General features: G+C 39.1%; 1 protein-coding gene across 2 annotated transcripts in view; it reads right to left on the bottom strand.

Moving 5' to 3' along the window:
* Nucleotides 1–3,402: 3,402 nt before the first annotated feature.
* The window catches only part of HECW2 (HECT, C2 and WW domain containing E3 ubiquitin protein ligase 2), a gene marked incomplete at both ends in the record, with an annotated part of 244,574 nt that continues 227,385 nt past the window's right edge, over nucleotides 3,403–20,591 (bottom strand). Inside the window, 2 exons of one of the 2 annotated variants that reach the window (XM_082657673.1) lie at nucleotides 3,403–3,917; nucleotides 19,931–20,043. In XM_082657673.1, coding sequence (XP_082513799.1) covers nucleotides 3,806–3,917; nucleotides 19,931–20,043 — 225 coding nt within the window. Of the gene's footprint in view, nucleotides 3,918–14,256; nucleotides 14,567–19,930; nucleotides 20,044–20,591 lie in introns of those variants that run through there. The other variant, XM_082657672.1, reaches the window with a different exon arrangement.

Here is a 20,591-nt window from a genome sequence, read left to right as displayed (position 1 = left end):
TTTGCAGTTTGTTTTTAATTTCTCATAACAAGTAGTAAAATGGAAACATTAAGAATATGCGGAGTTTTTCCATGAATATGCTAATTTCTTCATGGACTTTTCAGAAGGTGTCACATTTTAAGACTGTTTGAAAAAATGAGAGTTTGGGTAGACAAAGCAGCTTGTAAACTTCACTGAAATTGGAATAGCTTGGTAGAAACATTAGTCTCCACATTTCTCGAGATGAAACCTAGAACTGTAGCTGTAAAGTACTAAAATTGATCTCACAAGCCACCTGTGAAAATCAGCCTCAATCCAGATGGGACCTGATACCTTCTACCCCACAGAGTGTGAAGATCAAGAGAGACTAAGCACTTAAAAGTGCTTAGCAACTGTAAAGCGCTGTTCAAACATATTCTACCGTTACTGTTAATCATTTGAATGCAGGTTTTTTTTAAACTTCTGATTGTTAAGCAAGTACAACAAATTTTCCTTCATTTATTACAGAACTTCTACTTAATTATAAACACAATATATGGTAGAAAATTGTGACCGCACTTCTTTGACCAAGATCCACTCATTTTGTGCACAAGAAAAAAGTTTTGACCCCAGTGGTGGATGGGCTCAAGGATTGGGATTTTTCACACTGAAAACCAAAGGTACATTGTAGTGCAGATGAAGGGAAACTACTGAACTTAATTTTGGCATTTTTTGGGTAATTTGAAGATCCTTGAGTTGGTCCTTCACAGTTCAGCTCGCCACCTGCACACTTTAAACTCTGTGTGTAAACACACTCTGGGCTTCCACTCTTGACCAGTATCACCACACTGTTAAATGCCATTAGTTACCAACAGAAAGAACATTTATATGATTTTTTTTTAGCCACAGTATCTCCCACGTATGAACCCTTCACTGGAACCCCCAGATGGAGCAAGCCATTCTCTCCTCATTCCTTGACTGTAGAACATACCAAATTTTATTTAAAATACTTTCTTTGAACCTTGGTGTCTACCCCACTAGACTGTGAGCTTCTTGAGGCAGATTTTTGAATCTTGCAGCTCCATCATCAAACACAGTGGCTGGTACAGAGTGAATGCCAATAGTGGGCCTCTTCTCTCACCTAACAGAAGCTCTGCATACATATTTGATGTATCGTGACTGTCTTTTATAGCATAAGCATCACTTATGAGTTTCTTAAAGAAAACAAGATCAGACAGCCAAATTATCTAGGTTCATAGTCCAGAAGAAAATATTTACAGATATTTCTATTTGTAGAGTATATTAAAGTCTAATTTATTCTGTGGAAATGTTATTTAATATTTTAAACAGTTATTATTGGACTCTTTTACTAATGAATAATAATAGATCAGTTATCATGGTGTTCTGAAGTGAGAGGTCCATCTTGGATAATTCCCAATTCTGAGAATGGCAGCAGCTAGACGATTATACTGGTATTTGGAAAGAAGCTGGATGCCTTAACAAAGAAGTATATTTGCTAAAAATAACTAAAGAGAGATATTTTATTTGAAATCTCTTTTACCTAATAATGTGTAATATGGTAACAAAGTGTCACAAACCAAAATGCAAGCTGACATGGTCTATGAAAATATTTTTGAAAGAAATGCAACCTTCTATATCAGCTGCTTAGAGAATGCCAGCTCTGAAACATCTTATATACCATCAAAAATGTGTTTTTTTTTTTTAAAAAAAGCATGTTATACTATTTTTCCTTATAATGAAAAAAATACAAGTAAAAATAGTTTGTAAGATTAAATATATACTTATATTCATGATAAGTAAGTACAAACTAACATTTCCAGTTCAAATTTTTTTCTGTTTCTTTCTGATACAATTATAGTACACAGATAAATCTTTCCTTCTTATTTCCAGATTTCTGAAACCTTTTCCCCAGAATGTTTCTCCACACCATAGTACTTGCCTTTAGAGCAGGAATGCAGCATGAGTGGTATTCCTCCTGAGGGTCCCAATAATAAATGTAGCTTAACCAACAGTGAAATCAGTTCTTACAAACCACCTATGAAAACCATGCATTTAACCTCCATAAAATGTAGGATTGCCAACACCTCATAATAGGAATTCCATGGTTGCTTATAAATACAGTTCTCGAAGAAGTATTTGGGCAATGCCTGTAATACCATAGGCTGGCAAACCAAATGTTTAATCCAATGATTTTATTACCTTCAATTTAAGTTCACTCTATTGAACACCTGATTAGTTACGACCGTAAGTCAAGAAATAAACAAGGATGTGGAATAATCCCAAAGCAATAAAAATGAAGAACACCCTCTGATAAACTAAGCAAAAATAACTTTAGTGATGTCATGCAGTTTCTGAGATATCATAGAAAAATTGTTTCTTAATACTGATAAGAAAATTATGCATCAGTGAAAATGTAGGCTTAGAAATATAGTACTGAGAGTTTCAATTTGTGATGTCTTCACTGATGAGGGAAAATGGAATTCTTATCACTAAAGAGAGCTGATCTCTTGGGTGTTTCTGATGGCTCCCTAACTGAGCTTAGTGTTTAATGATGCTGTACAAATAAAAAGCAGTGGGGGAAATACGAAATATATGTATTAAATGCCATCCTGAAAAGTATTTGATGGATGGAAGAGAGTCTAATGCATTTTAAATAAATGCATATCATACTATCACATAGAGTGAATCTTAAAAAATTATTACTTAGATGCACAGTCCTTGTAGTGGTAGACATGGCACTGTGAAGAAAGTTTGATTTAGAAGCTATTTTCTATTATACTTGTCAAGTGATGGAGTTGCTGTTAGTCATATTGTAATGTCCCTTCAACTTTGGTACATTCAGTGCAAAATATTTTGGGGAATTTTTTTGTACCTTTATAAATATAAAAGGCCCTTTTGTTCCCTTTGAGAGTGCTTAAAAGGATACATATTAGCATGATGCCCTAGTAAGCATGGAACACGAAAATGGAACAGATGATACGTACAGTATGATAGGTAGGTTCTTATATACATCTTAGAGAACATAAATATAATGAACTTATAAAAAATAAACAGAACTCACTGTGTACTTTTTCCTGATATGCTGTGATTAATTGCTAGTTATTTTAAAACTGTTTTCATGCATTATAAAGCATAAAATCTGTCATTAGTAATTCACTGAATAACAGTTTGTCTTCGGCCATAATTACACACATACCACTTTGCATATACATTGTCACAGACCACCTTATTGCAAATCTTTAAGGTTACCTCATATTGACTTGGTTTCATTTTCACTGTGTCCCATGAAAGCTGAAACCTATGGTGCACACCATGCAGGCACTCATAAGCAAGAAAATGAATATTCTGTTATAACTTAGGGCTTAAATGAATGTATTTTCAGGAGATATATTTGTTTTTATTATATTATTTAACTTGCACTAATTTGGAGATTGGGCCAAGTGCTGCCAGTTTGGCTTGAATCATGTTCAAAGGTAAGTTTCAAGATTCTCCTGAGTCTCTAAAAGTTATCATGGAGCTGATCGTGTACAGGTTCATCTTCGTCTTGGAACATAACAAATGGAAAAAAGCTTGGCAGTCAAGAACTGTTGATTGAAAGATTGTTGGGTGGTTCCCTGGGCATCAAGCTCACCCAAATCCTTCCAAGAGTACTCATCACCACTATCCAGTCCCCAAAAGTGACAGAACACGTGTTCCTGGAAAATAACAGCACTCAGCTTTACTCTAATGGAAGTGTACTCTTGAAACTTCCAATGTTCAGCCATTCTTCTAGAGGGCAGCTTCTGGAATTGCCTGTCTACACGGAGCGGGGCATTGTGCCTCCAGGTCACTCAAGTCCAAAGGTACTGGTCTCTTCAACTGCTGTCAAGAGTTTTTCATAAAGCATGGAGAAGGATGGGTACGGAGGGAGATCCAGACGGTTAAAACAAGTGTGAGCTCTGCAAACAGAAGAAGCAGTACAGAGTTCAGAACGCTTTGAGTGAAACGATATTGTTTCTCTGTGTGTCTGCCTGTGCTTGTCTTTCATATTCAAATGGGTTTGTTGCCAATTTTCACATTCCTTTTGGAAACACTTTGAAAACGTTTCGACTTGAAAAATTCAGAATTGAATTTCTTTAAGGGAAATAGGATCTTTAAAAAATATTTTCCTTACATTTTCACAACCGTTTAAAATCCATATTACATACATATCACTAATTGTTTAGTTGTCTAAGAATTACAAAGACAAGTTTGAATGTTTGTTTCTCTTCTGATGTTAGATTTTTTTTTTTCCTAAAAGACATGACTATAAACTCTTGCAAAGTAATTCATTTTCAGAGTTGGCATTTGCCTGAAAGTCTCTCAAAAAATCTACGGTTTTCCATTTTTTCATTTTGTTGGTCAGGGAAGAGCACTGAGTGTCTCTGAAGACCTGCAGACACGCCTCATGGCTTAGAGTTTTGGGAAATTCCCTGGCTGGACTTTCCTGTCGAAGTCAGTAGACCATTGTTACTTCTTTGACTCCAGTGCTATAATCTGTTTTCTCCTAATTCACAATGCAAAATAATGGCCATTTAAATCATTACATTACATTCTTTTTAGAAATACCTCCCCTTTTGCCAAGATAGGAAAAAAATATGCTTTCCTGTTATTTGCACCTGAATCACAATAAAAAATAGACAGTCTCCAAATAGTACATCTTATCAGGAAGTAAATCTGCACTTTTGACATGAAATAGGAAGCATTTTATTTGGAATGTACAACAGTTTGTTTGGGGAGCTAAACAACTTTGACTTTAAAAAAATGCTCCTGAATTAATATGGAATTTTGGGAGCTGTGATTTTTAACAGGCTGTTTTTACAAAGTCACGTTTAAGTTTTTATTCTTATAAATTACTTTAATACTAATGAAATATACTGCTAGATGCAGCATAGTGTCATGGGAAGATCAGAGATCTACAGTTGGATAGACTTGGGTTTGAATTTCAGCTCTGCCAACGAGTTGTGTAATTTGCAGTGAGTTATTAAAAATCTGCCACTCAGTTTTCTCACCTATAAAATCAGAATCATATCATTTGTTTCAGAAGGATATGAGGATTAAATGAAATCACAGAAACATGCTTAATACAATGCCTGGCTCACAGTGTTTGACCATTTACTAAGATATATATTGTTAGCTACATTTCATTACCATCAAAAAGATTTACTCCAATTGCATTCATTAAACTGCCAAAAGATAATCATGACTCGTGGCAACTATGGGATAACAGAGATGATAAAGCAGGTGTGTGGCCACATGGCTTATTAGAAACAGTAACTCGAAGGGGCTCTGTTATATTAGAAAAATAAAGATCTTCCTCAACTTACAATGGGGTTACATCTTGGTAAACCCCTCGTAAATTGAAAATATAAGTCAAAAATGCATTTAATACACCTACCCTACCAAATATCATAGCTTAGCCTAGACTACCTTGCACATTCTCAGAACACTTACATTAGCCTACAGTTGGGCAACATCAGCTAACACAAAGTCTCTTTTATAATAAAGAGTTGAATATCTCATGTAATTTATTGACTATGGTACTGAAAGTGAAAAACAGAATGTTTGTATGGGTACAGAATGGTTGTATGTGTATAGCTTTTTTTACCCTCGTGATCACGTGGCTGGGAGCTGAGGCTCACTGACACTGTCCAGCATCATGAGAGAGTGTGGCACTGAATATTGCTACCCTGGGAAAAGATCAGGATTCAAAATTGGAAATATGATTTCTACTGAAAGTGTATCACTTTCACACCACTGTAAAGTCGAAAAATTGTAAGTCAAACCCTCGTAAGTCTGAGACTGTCTGTACCAGTTTTAGGACACAGAGATAGAACTGGCTCAGAGTTTACAACTCTTGTTATTACAAACTCTAGAATATATTGGGGGAAAATCACCTAATCAGTCTTTGCAAGCAAACACTTTCTTTGATATAATAAACCACTTCAGAATTGCATTTAACATAATCCATATTACACCTTCCTTACGCCAGAGCCTCAACTTGGGTCTCAAGAACAATGTTTTATTTTTTAAAAAACTGAACTAGCATACTGAAAGTCTTAGGAATGGTTTAAATATCTATCTTGTATAAAACATTGGTGTAAGAATATTAACTGAAGACTTAAATCTGTCATAGGGAAAGGGGAGGAAGAAGAGAAGTATGTTTTGAATGTAATTATCATCCAGACTCTGTGTGTCAGATGACACATAACATTCATTATCCCATTAGACTAAAGACGATACTTCTTTTAGATGCAATTTAAACATTTTCATTTCTTTGGTTACCAACAAGGCTGAGAATCTCTCCCCAAGTCAGCTTGTTTGTAACATTTCCCATTTTGTGATCTACATGTTCATCTCCTTTGTGATCTACACGTTCATCCCCTTTGCCCATTTATCTTTTCTTTAAAAATTGTTTTTGTGATAAGATACCCACCACATAGAATGTATCACCTTCACCATCACCAAGTACACAGCTCTGTGGCATTAAGTACATTCACATTGTTCTGCAACCAACACCACCATCCATCTCTAGAACTTCTTCCTCTTTCCAAACTGAAACTTCGTACCCACTGAACACTAACTCCTATTCTCTCCCGCCCTTGCAACCACCATTCTTTTCCCCATCTCTATGAACTTGACTACTCTAAAAACCTCATGTGAGTGGCATCGTACAGTATGCGTCCTTTGTGACTGGCTTATTTCACTTAGCATTTTCCAGGCCCACTTTGTAGCATGGGTCAGAATTTCCCTTCTTTTTAAAGCTGAATAATATTCTATTGTTTGTATATACTACATTTTGTTAATCCATTCATCCATTGATGGACACTTGGGTTGTTTCCATCTTTTGACTATTGTAAAAAAGTGCTGTTATGAACATGGGTTCCAATTTTCCTACATCCTCACTGACACTTGTTATTTTGTGGGTTTTTTTTTTTTTTTTGATAATAGCCATCCTAATGAGCGTGAAGTCAACTTATTTAAAACTTCAGGATTTCTTATTGATTTGTAAGAAATACTACAAAATAAAGAGATTAATTCTTGTTTATCTCTAGCTAATCTCTTCCAGCCTGTTCACCTTTTTATTTAGTTATGCATTTTATTTACAGAGCAATATTAATCTGGTTACTTGTTACCCATTTTTGATATTGTCTTTCTTCAGCATGTTGCTGTGATAAGAAATGTTGAAAAGATGATCGCTAATGTTTACACCTAATAGAAGGTTTTCATTGCCTATTTTTTTCTTTTGGTAGTGCTGGTATATGAAAGAGTGTGACAGATAAACTTTCGGGACAACTCTTAAAAGAGTAACTCATTTTATACAGTTGTAATCTTGAATAGATACATGTGAATTCATTTTTGTGAACTGAATCATACTGGGTAAACTAGGAAGTAAAATAATTCAAGCAAACTCTTTATCTAGGTAAGCAATAATCCATAATTAATGTTTTATTTGCTTAGGACAGGACAGGACTGTAGGTGTAGTATATCTATCACATGGTAGTTAAGCCTGTTCCTTCCCTCTTGATAACCAAATACCTTCCCTTAACTGAAGGTTAATTTTACCTAGTCAAGAATTAACAAAATGGCCACATACATGAGAATGAGAATTCATAAATAGTAATGTTGGAATCCCCCAATTAACTTCTTACGCATACTTGAATTGAATGAACTTTAATTCACTGTGGTCTTATGGTAGGCAGAGTTCTAAGATGATCTGCCATGACCTATATACCTTTGTATAATCCCCATCATTTGAGTGTGACTGGGGACCTGTAATTTGTAACCAATGGAATATGGCAAAGGTGAAGGTATGCTGCAGATGTAATTAAAGTCTCTAATCAGTTGATTTTAAGTTAGTCAAAAGCCTGATGATCCTGAATGGACCTGACCTAATTAGGTGAGACTTTTAAAAGAGCATCTAGAGATCAGAGACTCTCACTGTTGCTAGATTTGAAGAAGTAGGCTGCCATGAATTCTACAGCTGCAGGCAATGAATTCTACCAACAACCTAAGGGAGTTTGGAAGCAGGTCCTTCCCTAGTTGAGCCTCCAGATGAGAATGCAGTCCACCTGATATCTTGATTTCAGCCGTATGAGATGCTGAGCAGAAGCCCTGGCTAAGTTGTGCCTGGACTCCTGATTCACAGAAACAGACATAGTAATTCTGTGTTGTTTTAAGCTGCTAGATTTGTGGTAATTTGTTATGCAGCACTGGAAAATCACTACAGGTCTCAATGTAGTACAACAATCTAAGGAAAGGTAGTAAGTGTGATATAGTAGCATCATCCCTATCAAGGGCAGGCAGTGGGGCCAAGTTGGGAGCCAACAGCAGTCCTTTCATTCTCCCAGGTTTCTGAGTAAAGAAAGAGGAACTCTGCATGTCTCTGCTGTTCAGTAACTCACCCATGAAATCCATAAGCCTGGGTACTCTTTCTTCGATAGTTTCAGTTCTCAACACAAAAAGAAGGACTGGACAACTTTTTTGTTTTTGTTTTTGTTTTGTGGTATGCAGGCCTCTCACTGTTGTGGCCTCTCCCGTTGTGGAGCACAGGCTCCGGACGTGCAGGCTCAGCGGCCATGGTGCACGGGCCCAGCCGCTCCGCGGCATGTGGGATCTTCCCGGACGGGGGCACGAAGCCGTGTCCCCTGCATCGGCAGGTGGACTCTCAACCACTGCGCCACCAGGGAAGCCCTGGACAACTTTTTTGATCCTCTTCAGTCATAAGACATAATCACCATCACTGACCCATAGCCTAAGGCTATCACTGCTTCCTAAATTACATCTGGTTGCATAATAGACAGTTACCATAACAGAACTTTCCTTCTGAATAAACTGAACAGCTCCCCTGGAAAATGTGTCATGAAGATGGAGAAAGTATGCATTGTTGAAGGGGAAACTGTGCAGAAAGATTAAATGGTTCTCCCAAGGTCAAATCAGGAATAGGACTGCAACCTTGGGTTCCTAGGGGAAGTCGAACATTAAACAGAAAGCAGGGAGACTAATCCTCTTTCACTTTTGGAAGCCTGACTGTTAACTTCATCCCACCCCTGACTTTTAACTGCTAGTCCTCAGCATCCTACCAGATTACATACATTTTGACGATAGGAATTAGCAAAATAAAGCTTCAGATATATTTTTTTTTTCTTCTTTTTTTTGCGGTACGCGGGCCTCTCACCGTCACGGAGCATAGGCTCGGGACACGCAGGCCCAGCGGCCATGACTCACGGGCCCAGCCGCTCCTCGGCACGTGGGATCCTCCCAGACCAGGGCACAAACCCGTGTCCCCTGCATTGGCAGGCGGACTCTCAACCACTGCACCACCAGGGAAGCCCCCAGATATTTTTTAACTGAATGACTCAATCAAAATATACGGGCACTCTAGGGAAAATGGTCCAGGTTGGGTCAGTCCAGAGAACTCTGAGAGATACCAGGGGATTTTTAGGTGCTCAAATCATCTAGTTCTATCTCATGCTCACCAGAAAGCAGAGATACTCAGAGAGGTAGGGTGAAATTCATCAGAATCACCCAAGAAGCTTGTTTACAATGGAGATTTTGGGGTGTACCCCGAGATTCTACTTTAGAAGGTTTGGGGTGGGCCTAGGGATCTGCATTTTAACTATCACCCCAAATGAGTCTGATGCAGGTAGGCTCCACTAGCAGAGAGACATCAATTGGATTAGAAATAAGATATCTACATTGGCTATTTGTTTCCCTTTTTTGAATTTTATTTATTTTTTTATACAGCAGGTTCTTATTAGTTATCCATTTTATACATATTAGTGTATATATATCAATCCCAATCTCCCAATTCATCACACTACATTGGTTATTTGTACCAGTGTTTTGTGTGCTTGCAAAAATTTCAAAACTCCTTATAAACAAGACAGCATTGCTAATAAGGAAATTGAGGAATAGTGTGGTTAAATAAATTGCCCAATATTTACCATCAACTTGCTGTATGAGCCAAGAACAGGGAAAAAAAAAAAAAAGCAAAACAAAAGACAATCCTCTGAGGCTTTTCACACCCCCTCTCCCGCCCCATTCCATGTCCTAAGAAAACTCTAGCAGAAAATAACAGAAGGGCCCTTGGACTATGTTGACATTGGCAGCAAAAGCACATCCAGTTATTCAGTCTCAATAAAAGAACATTTTTCAAATCTTTCAAAGCCAGCCACACTAAGGCTATAATGAGTTTACCTCATTTTCATCTATGCAGCCAGAAACACTCAAGGAGGGCAGGTCTGAACTGGTCTTTGGGAAATCATGCTGGCATCAATATAAAGAAGATTTAAAAGCCCTCCAGACATCTGGTGTGACTTAATAGATCTCTTGGTGCCTTCTGGATTCTTTAAATGTTAACCAGAAGGTCACATGCTCAACCCTCTTTTCTTTCCTATAGATAGACAAGTCAATTATCCAAATCCAATGAGCCCAAAGAATCACAATTACATCTAAAATTTCATCAATCAATTAACTGATAAATGTATTTCTGTGTGTGTGTATGTATTTATTAATTTATTCTCCATTTCCTCAGAGTGATTTTTCATAGCTTATAAGGACTCAAAATATGAGGCGAAGAAGAAATTACAATCAGGATTTTAAAGAGAGAGAGAGAGAGTGAGAGGTGAAAAGCATGGGCCTCATTTTATCTGGTAGATATAGCCCGAGAAATAAAATGTATGTAAATTGAATAAATTTTTAAAATTTGCATTATCATTTATAATGTGTTTTATCAGTACTCTCTTTCTTTTTGATTGGCAGTGGTGCCTAATCCTAATTTGTTTCCTTACTCCTATTCCCACCTTTTCATTAAGTAATTAATCAATCAAAACCAAATACTTATATACGTACAGCTGATTCACTTTGTTATAAAGCAGAAGCTAACACACCATTGTAAAGCAATTATACTCCAATAAAGATGTTAAAAAAAATACTTAAAAGCATTCTGGAAAATTCCTAAGGGATACTAGAGCTTATCACTTTTTAATGTCATGATTTCTTTGGAAATGTGAGCATTCCTGACCAAGTTTACCTGTCAAGTCCAAATTTTCCTCATCTGAGACAGGGCCTATAGGCTTCCCCACAGGGGAATCAGGTGCTCCCGCAGTCCTGTCGGCAGGGAAGGCTGGAGGGAGGAGCACAGTTGGCCTGGAGCTGGGCTATGAGGTAGGCAAAGAGGGACTCTCTTTGGGCTCTCAGGGCCCCCTAATCAGGGCCCACTGAGTGTTCAGGTAGCACCCAAGCACTTTCACCTGCAGACCCTCTTTTATTATGTCCTCCATTGAAGACCCCATATTCTGAAAGCTTGTCATTCCTATACAAAGTGCCCTGATGCACAAAAATTAATTTTTCAACTTACATTTCATTTATTCCTTCATTCATTGAACAAATACGTACTGAGGTCATACTGCATGCCAGACATTGAGCTGTCCCCTGGTAGATGAGGATGAATAGTCTGCTCTCTGCCCACAAGAAGTTTGCACTCTGACAGCAAAATATGCAGGCAAATGGGACCCACTAAAGGTTATGCAGTCTGTGCTCTGTACTAGGGGAACTGGCTGGGGCCAGTAGGCACTGTAATCCAGCCTACCTTTGGCTCTGCTCACCAACCCATAATCCCTAGCTCAGGGCTGCATTTCTCCAGAAAACTGTAAGAAACCTTTGTCTAATCCAAAAAATTCATATGGGCTCTCAGTGGCCCTGCACACAATGAGTTACAAGTCTGCTCTGCAGAGTCAGGAAAGGCTTTACAGAGGACACTATCTGTGCCAAGCCTCGAAGGATTTATAGGTGTGTAGGGTTTGTCTGGATTGGCAACAAGAAGGACGTTCCCAGCAGACTGCCCGGAAGTGTGAGGAAGCATTGCATCACCAGGAAACCTGAGAACTACAAGTGCTTGAGTGATAGGAGCCAAGGCTGGACGTGAAGCCAGAGAGGGAGGTAGGGTCACATCAGGAAGCGAGGTGTGCTCATGCAGAGACCTTTCCCATTTATTCCACGCATTAAAGGGAGCTAGTGACCGGGCGTGGAGCTTGATATGGCACAGGTGCCATTAAACACACCAGGGAACAGAGGAAAGGGGCACGGTAGATGATGAATTCGGAGCTTGCAATCAACATGAGAAATACAAAGTTACCAATCGCACGGAGTGATAAATTCAATGGACGTAATTCAGTGATTGTTTTGTTAGCCTAGATCGATTTATTAACACAAATAAAGGTATAACTTTTGTTATGATTTTAAAAAAATATTCATAATTTCTTTATGATCCCAATTAATACTTTCTTAGACCATGAGATTTAGGGCAGGAATTCTCACTAAGACTAGTTCACAAATATCTGGGTAACCCGTGGTGGCGCAGCACAACCCCGACCCTCACCAGGTGTTCAATAAATGTGAATCAATGGAAAGGAATTCTATGACACTTACTACGCCCACTACTCATGCGTCATATACCACTTGGTGGCGGTGATGTTGGTTATCTATTCATTTAAATATCTATTACTTCCTTCTCTGTGTTTTAAAGTCCACATGGACAGAGATCAATTTATGTCTCCCATAAAGTTTTGCATATAATAAATGCATAATGAGTATCTAAAGGCTTGTTGGAGGAATCTGATTTACTAACTAATTAATACCTTATTCTAAAGTCTCATTAGGTTGTCTTGGTTAAAATGCATCTGGATCTATAAATACAATGTGGAATGTTCCCACAGTGGGAATTCCTGCACGGGGGATAATTAACAGAAGAAAGTCTTCAAACTATGCCTGGTAATCAGGTCACTTCTCACCTGTGGATGCCCCCTGGGAATAGGTGAACAGTACATACGTTTCAAATGTAAGAATTTAAACCCAACAGAAGAAAACCCAGTAAGGAACTGTTCCAGAATGAGAACTCTTAGAAGCCCAAACAAAATATAAACACCCTGGGTGGATACAGCACATTTCTTGCACACCTAAGGACTGTAAAATGTCATGCCAGCTCTGAAGGCTAGGGATTAGGGCCAATAGTCAAAATAGCTGAACTTACTGAATAATGTGTCAGGCATCATTTTAAGCACTTTGTATATGTTATCTCACTTAATCTTCAAAACAACTTCGTAATGTAATTATCAGTACCAATCCCTATTGTTCAGATGAGGGCATAAAGATACAGAAGCGATTTTGGCATATCTTGTCTGGAGTGGTCCAGAGTCAGACCTGAAGTTTAAGAAGTCACTAAAAATACTGAGTACCAATTACGCATTACGACTCAGCACGAGGGGCAAAACCACATTCAATTCAAACAAGGTCCTTGTTCTCACGGGGTTAGATCCTAGAGGGGGAGATAGACAGTCAACAAGTAAACCAATCACTAAACACAACGACTGAACCGAAATAAGTCCTATAAAGGAATTAAGGTATGACAGAGTGGCAGGTACACTGGGGGCAGAAGCCTGGAGGGCCTTTCCGAGCACTGAGCTGAGTTCTTAGGGATGAGAAAGCCAGCCACGTGCAGAACCAGCAGAAAAGAGTTTGGGCAGCAATTTCCAGAGTCTTGAGGCAGAGTTAAGTCTGGCACATTTCCTCAAGAAGGAGGCTGGTGGCTGTAGCTGGCGGGGGGAGAGTGTATGTGTTGAGGTTAGAAGAGTAGGCCAGAGCAGGCCACCCACCTGGTAGTCCTTGGCAAGGAGTACGGATTTTACTCTAAGGCACTGGAGGGGATGAGCAGGGGAGGGAGGTGATCTGGAGATTTCAGAAGCTCACTCTGGTTGCTGACCACAGAATGAACTACAGGATGTACGAAGAGAAGCAGGTGTGTAGCCAGCAGGCTGCGGCAGTAGCCCCAGGGGAGAGGGGCTGCTGTAGTGGACTAGGGTGGTGGAAGGAAATGAGCCCAAACTAGTTTTTGGTCTTGAAGCCAAAGAGAAGGGGATCACCATTCCTTAACAGCTGCAATGTCTGTCACTCACAAACACACACTTTATGATTTATAGTTGTTGTGACTTGGACGACTCTATTCTGTTGGCAGCAGCAATGCAAACTACTTTCATTCCATTCAGTAATTACAAATTATTTCAGCAGTATTTTACATTCATCACTGGAGTCCTTTTTCAGGCAAAGTAGGTTTTACGATCATCTTACCCACTTCCCAAAGTAAAGACCAATCCAAAAGGTACAGCATATTTAAGGATTTTTAATAAGGTAATATTCCTAGTCATCACTGGTGTATTTTCATTAGCATGTGCTGAACCAATGGCAGAATACAGTAAAACCTTAAAATATTATTATAAGACAGTATAAATTGAGTAAGTGGAAAGAAAGGGAAAGGGTGGAAGAGGGCTTTGTATCAGAGATTAAATGATGGAGCAGACTGCCGTGGGACCAGCAGGTGGTGGGGAACTGGGAGACCAAGGGGGGACATCCCAAGGCAGGTACAATACGGAAAAGTGGTGGTGTCACCAAGCGATCCTCCCAGTGTCCATCGCTTGTTCTGGATTTTTTTTTAATTAAAGAAAGTGACACCAGCTCCTCAGTTACTTTCCAATTTCCAAGCTGATAGCTCCAGTAGACAATGCTCTCTGTACTAGAGGAGGAAAAGCTGAATTATTGATAACATTGTAAAGCAGTATTTAATGACATGGAAAGTTATTCATGATTAGTGATATGTGATAAACAAAAAGCAGGTCATAAACAGTATAGGCGCTATGATTGTATTTTGTTTTTAAATGTGTGTCTTGTGTGTGTTATGTTTGTAGAAATGAGTGGAGGCATGTTTAGAGATTATCTCAGTAGTGGACTTTATATATATATATATATATGTATACATGTATATTTTTATTATATACACATATTATTGTATTATATGTATTATATAAACAAATATTAAAAAATTTAAACTTCTTGGCACTTTTTGTGAAATATTTTCTTTACATAAGAATAAAAAGCAGAGTTTTAAAAATGAAAATAATGTCTAGCAATATAGGGGTAGGGGAGTGAGAGGTACAAACCATTATGTATAAGAGAAGCTACAAGGATGTATTGTACAACACTGGGAAACAGCCAATATTTTATAACAACTATAAATGGAGTGTAACTTTTAAAAATTGTGAATACTATATTGTACACCTGTAACACATACTATTGTATATCTACTGTACTTTAATTAAAACAATTTTTAATGAAAAATGTCTCATCTTTAAAAAATACCTTTATCTTTTTAAATTCTATTCCACTGGAAAAGCTGTCTCCCTGAAACATTTCACAATTAACTCTTGCTTCTTATTTTTTAATTTGGGTCAGCATTTCATTTGTAATAATCTCCAGATGCAGCCATTGTCAAAAATGAATGTTTCCTCCCTTTGGCAAAACCAACACTCCCCCATCACGACTGCGGCTCTCCAACTCCTCTGTCCCATCATCCTACTTGGCAAGAACCTCTGAGATGAACACATAAAGTCTATACCACCCTTGGAGAGAGGATTTGACCTGCATTTTCCTGCTGGCATGTTAGCAGCCTGTTTTTCGGAATGTTTAAGAGCAACTGCAGTAAAGTGAATTTACAGTCTCCTAAGTCCATCAGAGCACAAGGGACCGGAAATCTACAGAAATGCAAAATATAGAGCTAACTACCAACCATGAAGCAGAGGAAGTACAGTTATGTGTTCAGGCTAGAAGCCTCCACAGAGACACCCGTCTGCCTCCATCATTATTTATCATCTGGTCTCCAGTTACTTTATTACCACAAGACAGAAAAAAAAGAGCCATGGATTCAACTTGTACTGGCTTCAGAGACAACCCTATATACTTTAATACACTTCTTGGCCCACATTGTGAGTAGTGCTATTCACTGCTACCGCAGTGTGGGACTAGGAAATCTGAGAAAAGAATGAGACTCACATTTGCTTTCTTGAAAGGTTTAAAGGCCTTCAATCATCCGTTTCTAGAAAGACTAAGATGCCCTCCCTTCTGCGGGTACTACCTGCCCTCATCCTTTATAGCCACTTCCAAGTCTCCAGGGTACAGCCTCCCATGCCTGACACGAGATGATGCCAGACCTCTTAGGGAATACACTTTTTAAGTAAGAACAACATTCAACCATTTTGTCTCCAGTGTGTACAAATGTCACATTTTAAATGTTAAACATCATCTTGCTAATAAGAAAAAAGAAATACATTGGGGATGACCAGCTTGAGACAGACCAGTCCTTTAGTTCTGCAACTCAAACCTAGCCGGAAAGATGGCTTCAGTGTATCTGTTCTGACGGTGGGAAAAAATGGACTCAGTCATATAAAACCATCTTTTTAGACCACAGCCAATCTTACAGATCTTTTTCACACTTAAGTAACACCCCACATTTCATAAAGGGTGATGACAACGTTATCAGTAAAGAAATCACTTCTGGGCTTCCCTGGTGGCGCAGTGGTTGAGAGTCCGCCTGCCGATGCAGGGGACGCGGGTTCGTGCCCCAGTCTGGGAGGATCCCACATGCCGCGGAGTGGCTGGGCCCGTGAGCCATGGCCGCTGAGCCTGCGCATCCGGAGCCTGTGTTCTGCAGCGGGAGAGGCCACAGCAGTGGGAGGCCCACGTACCGCAAAAAAAAAAACCCCAAACAACAACAAAAAAACCCCCAAACAAACAAAAAGAAATCACTTCTGATAAAACTATATGGTCATGCATTGAAGTTCTCCTTTTGTGTTTTTCCTCCAAATGTACTTTTTTTGTGGAGCACATTTTAATAGTTTCAGCAGTATGGTGGCTCACAGAAGATTCACAATAAAAGGTTTAAAAGAACAAAGAGAACATACTGTCCCTAAGAACTTTCATACACATTATCTCACTCACTTGTCGCAAATACTCTTTGAGCACGGCATCGTTATTCCTACTCTTCAGAGGTGGATCAAGGCTCTTAGGATCACATTGCTAGTGTATCACAGGGCTTAGGTCTGCATTCATGCCTCCTAACAAGGCTCTATAAATTGATGAACTGTGAATTAGAATAGCCAAGTAGCTCTTTCTTCCTGCTGGACCTAAAAAGTCAGGGCTTGTTAGAGACAAGGTATGAAAATGGTCTGCTTGCCTAATGTGCCTCATATCATCTTTATGTATGGCTATTTTATAATCTAGGTAGAGCTAGGAATCTAGAACCTAGAGCCTTAGGTCATAATGCAGAAAGGAAGAAACAACAATGCCTGTTGCTCAACCATATGTATGCAACAATGTGAAGAAACCCACCATTTATGATGACTCAGCACACGAACTTCCTGGAGCTCCAGGCGGAAGCAGACAAGTGAATAGGGCCCGACCCCCAAGATTCTTCAGCAACCTGTTGGTGCTACTTATTGCTCCACTAAACCTAATATACCACCCCTTCCCTGGCCATTTAAAGATGGAGAAATGGAGGCCCAGAGATCAAGTGATCTTCTAGGTCCCGTTAGCTGGTGGCAGAGGTGGGCAAGAACCCAGGTGGTCTAACTCCCAACCCTGTGCTCTTTCCAATATGCTACAGCCTGACATATATTACAGACAATGGTGACAGAAATCATAATGGCAGCCACCATCGACTGGATGCTTACTCAGGGCAAGGGTCAGTAGTAAATGTTTTATATGAACGATTTCCCTTAATCTTCAGAATTACTAACCTACAAGGTAGATGAGGAAACAGAGGCTCAGAACAATTAGGCAACAACTCCAAGAGCCCACTGTGGGCAAGTAACAGAACTGGGATAGAGTCCAGTCTCTCTGAAGCTTAAGTTTGTTGTTTATACAAAATTGCCTTTCTCTGCTCATCAGGTTTGGTGAAAATTACAGTGATTAAATATGAACAGCTGATATATCGGCCTATGGTTACAGTTTATTCCGTCTACTTTATATAAGCAAGTCTTTACAAAAACAGATTTCAAGAGAAAGAACACAATTCATCTGTCCTTTCCTGCCTCTTTAATGCTAATCCTTGAGTTTCTCAGAAAAGTAAAAGGTCCTACTCAGATACTGTAAATCTGCTTTTGAGTTGCAAATTTGGTCTGAGGGGAAAAAAGCGTGATTCAGACATAAACAAAATAAAGTACTTCTTTAAATAATGAAATTAAAGTCTCTTACATTTGGAACACCAGGTAAGCCAGCTAATTACTTAGGTGTTTGGATGCAGTGCCTCTGTTCACAGACTGACATGCACCCAAAGCGACTGAAGAGGCTCAAGCAGCCCTGAGCTTGCTCTATTCATTGCTCTCTGTATCTGTATTTTCAGCATGCTTTTTTTCACATGTTGATGCTTAGAACGTTATTCTTAAGAACCAGTGTTGTGCAATTGCTAAGAAGACAGTCTTGTTAACACGTTTCTCAAAGTCACTTGTAAAGTTGTCCCTTGGTATCCCCAGGGCATTGGTTCCAGGGCTCCCTCAGGGAATATCAAAATCTCGGATGCTCAAATATAAAATGGCATGTTATTTGAATATAATTTATGCACATCCTCCTGTATACTTTAAATCATCTCTAGATTGCTTGAAATACCTAATACAATGTAAATGTATGTAAATAGTTGCCATAACACAGCAAAATTCAAGTTTTGCTTTTTGGAACTTTCTGGAACCCCCCCTCCCCCCCCTCCGTACGCGGGCCTCTCACTGTTGTGGCCTCTCCCGTTGCAGAGCACAGGCTCCGGACGCGCAGGCTCAGCGGCCATGGCTCACGGGCTCAGCCGCTCTGCGGCATGTGGGATCTTCCAGGACTGGGTCACGAACCTGTGTCCCCTACATCGGCAGGCGGACTCTCAACCACTGCACCACCAGGGAAGCCCTCTAGAAATTTTTTTAAAAAATATTTTTGACCTGTAATTGGTTGAATCTGTGGTTGGTTGAATCCGCGGATACAGAGGGCTGACTGTACTTAAACAAACTCAGGATAACATCTTGAGGAAACTAGTATCACTTGGGAAGATTTAACCTCCCCAGATTGCAATTTCATTATTAGTAAAATGAGAGGCAATCCTTTTTACCTCAAAAATTCAATATATTACTGCTGACTAGATAAAGGAGTTCTGAAACCAACTGTTCTCTACTCCTCTTTTGTTCATTTGCTCTCTCCTTTTCTTTTGCTTCAGCTCCAGTTTGCTCCATTCCCCACAAAACACTTTTTTTTTTTACTCACAAAGACTGCCTTACTAGTCTCTTACATTTATTAGTAGCAGCAGAAAAGCAAATTTTTCCACTCCAAGGAAATGTATCATCTTATTACAAATGAGAGTACAATGCAGAAATCATTCCCAGGGAGGTAAGGCATGTATGATAGAGACTGAAGAGGCACAGAGCACAATTACATGATTTAATGTTCCTTAGGAACCACAATGGTCGTTTTTAGTGAAGGGATTCTAAATAGTTACCAATGATAAACTTAAAACTAGAGCTTCTGGAAACGTAAATTAGAGCCACAATCATAAGAAGCCACAAGTATGATGACCAATGTTGCTTTTCCTATTGCTAACAAGTGCTTTGGTTCTGTTGCGTTTTGTATTTTAAGATATGTACGTATGAATATACGCTATTGATACTATGTATAAAATAGATAACTAATGAGAATCTACTGCATAGCACAGGGAACTCTACTCAGTGCTCTGTGGTGGCCTAAATGGGAAGGAAATCCAGAAAAGAGGGGATATATGTATACGTATAGCTGATTCACTTTGCTGTACAGTAGAGAGTAACACAATATTGTAAAGCAACTATACTCCAATAAAAATAAAAAAAAGATATGTATGTATGTATTCCAAGTATGACCAGGAAGACCTTTTTTCCTTCATTTAAAAAGGTAATCTGAGGTAAATTCATTCTAAAAGTTTTTTCCACTCTCCCAAACTTTCAGCATAAAAATGGTAATAAATCAATATATATATATATACGCTAAAGGTCCTACCTAGAACACTGTAGTGACAGTAAAGAAGTATCTTCTACTTTACCTGGGAAGAGCGGTGATTTTCCCCCATTTCTCCACACAGAATCTTCTTGGGCCGTTACTCCCTCGGAGAGAAGCAAATCCTTCATAGGGAATGCTGGATGTGCCTGTAACAAACTATCAACCCAAGAAAACAGAAGGAGAAGGTGAAGCCAAGAGACCAGGCTCCAGGCAAGGTTGACATCGTTCATGTGCAGAGGTGCTGGGGAAGAGCAGCCTGCTGCTCACTGGTGGAAAAGCTCACAAGATAAAACTTTATAGACATAGAATAGCTGTAACACGAGAATTCTGGCAAAGAGCTGTAGAATACCAAGGAAGGACAGAGCATTATAAAGAGAAAGGGGATGCGGAGGATTTGTAGAAGATACAGCGTCCTGTACAGCTGACCAGCTTAGAAGCTCAAACCATGTATACTTCCCATTCGAGATTAATAAAGTGGGCGTATCGATGAACCTAAGTCAACTCAGCATTAGTCCCTGATCGAACTGAGGTGAATGAAAAACAAAGAGAACTTCTCGTCCTGCAAATTTGAGACCCAGATCTGTGATCCAAAGGAGCCAAGATCCAGCCTACTGGTAAGGCTTTGCCTGAGTGACCAAAAGGCTTCCTCATGTCTGATATTTCTTTAGCTGCAACCAACCAGCAATTGCCCTGTATAACTATAA

Source organism: Grampus griseus, assembly GCF_964374135.1.
Source record: "Grampus griseus genome assembly, chromosome: 7".
NCBI classification, from domain to species: Eukaryota; Metazoa; Chordata; class Mammalia; order Artiodactyla; family Delphinidae; genus Grampus; species Grampus griseus.
This window is presented reverse-complemented; position numbering and strand designations above follow the sequence as displayed.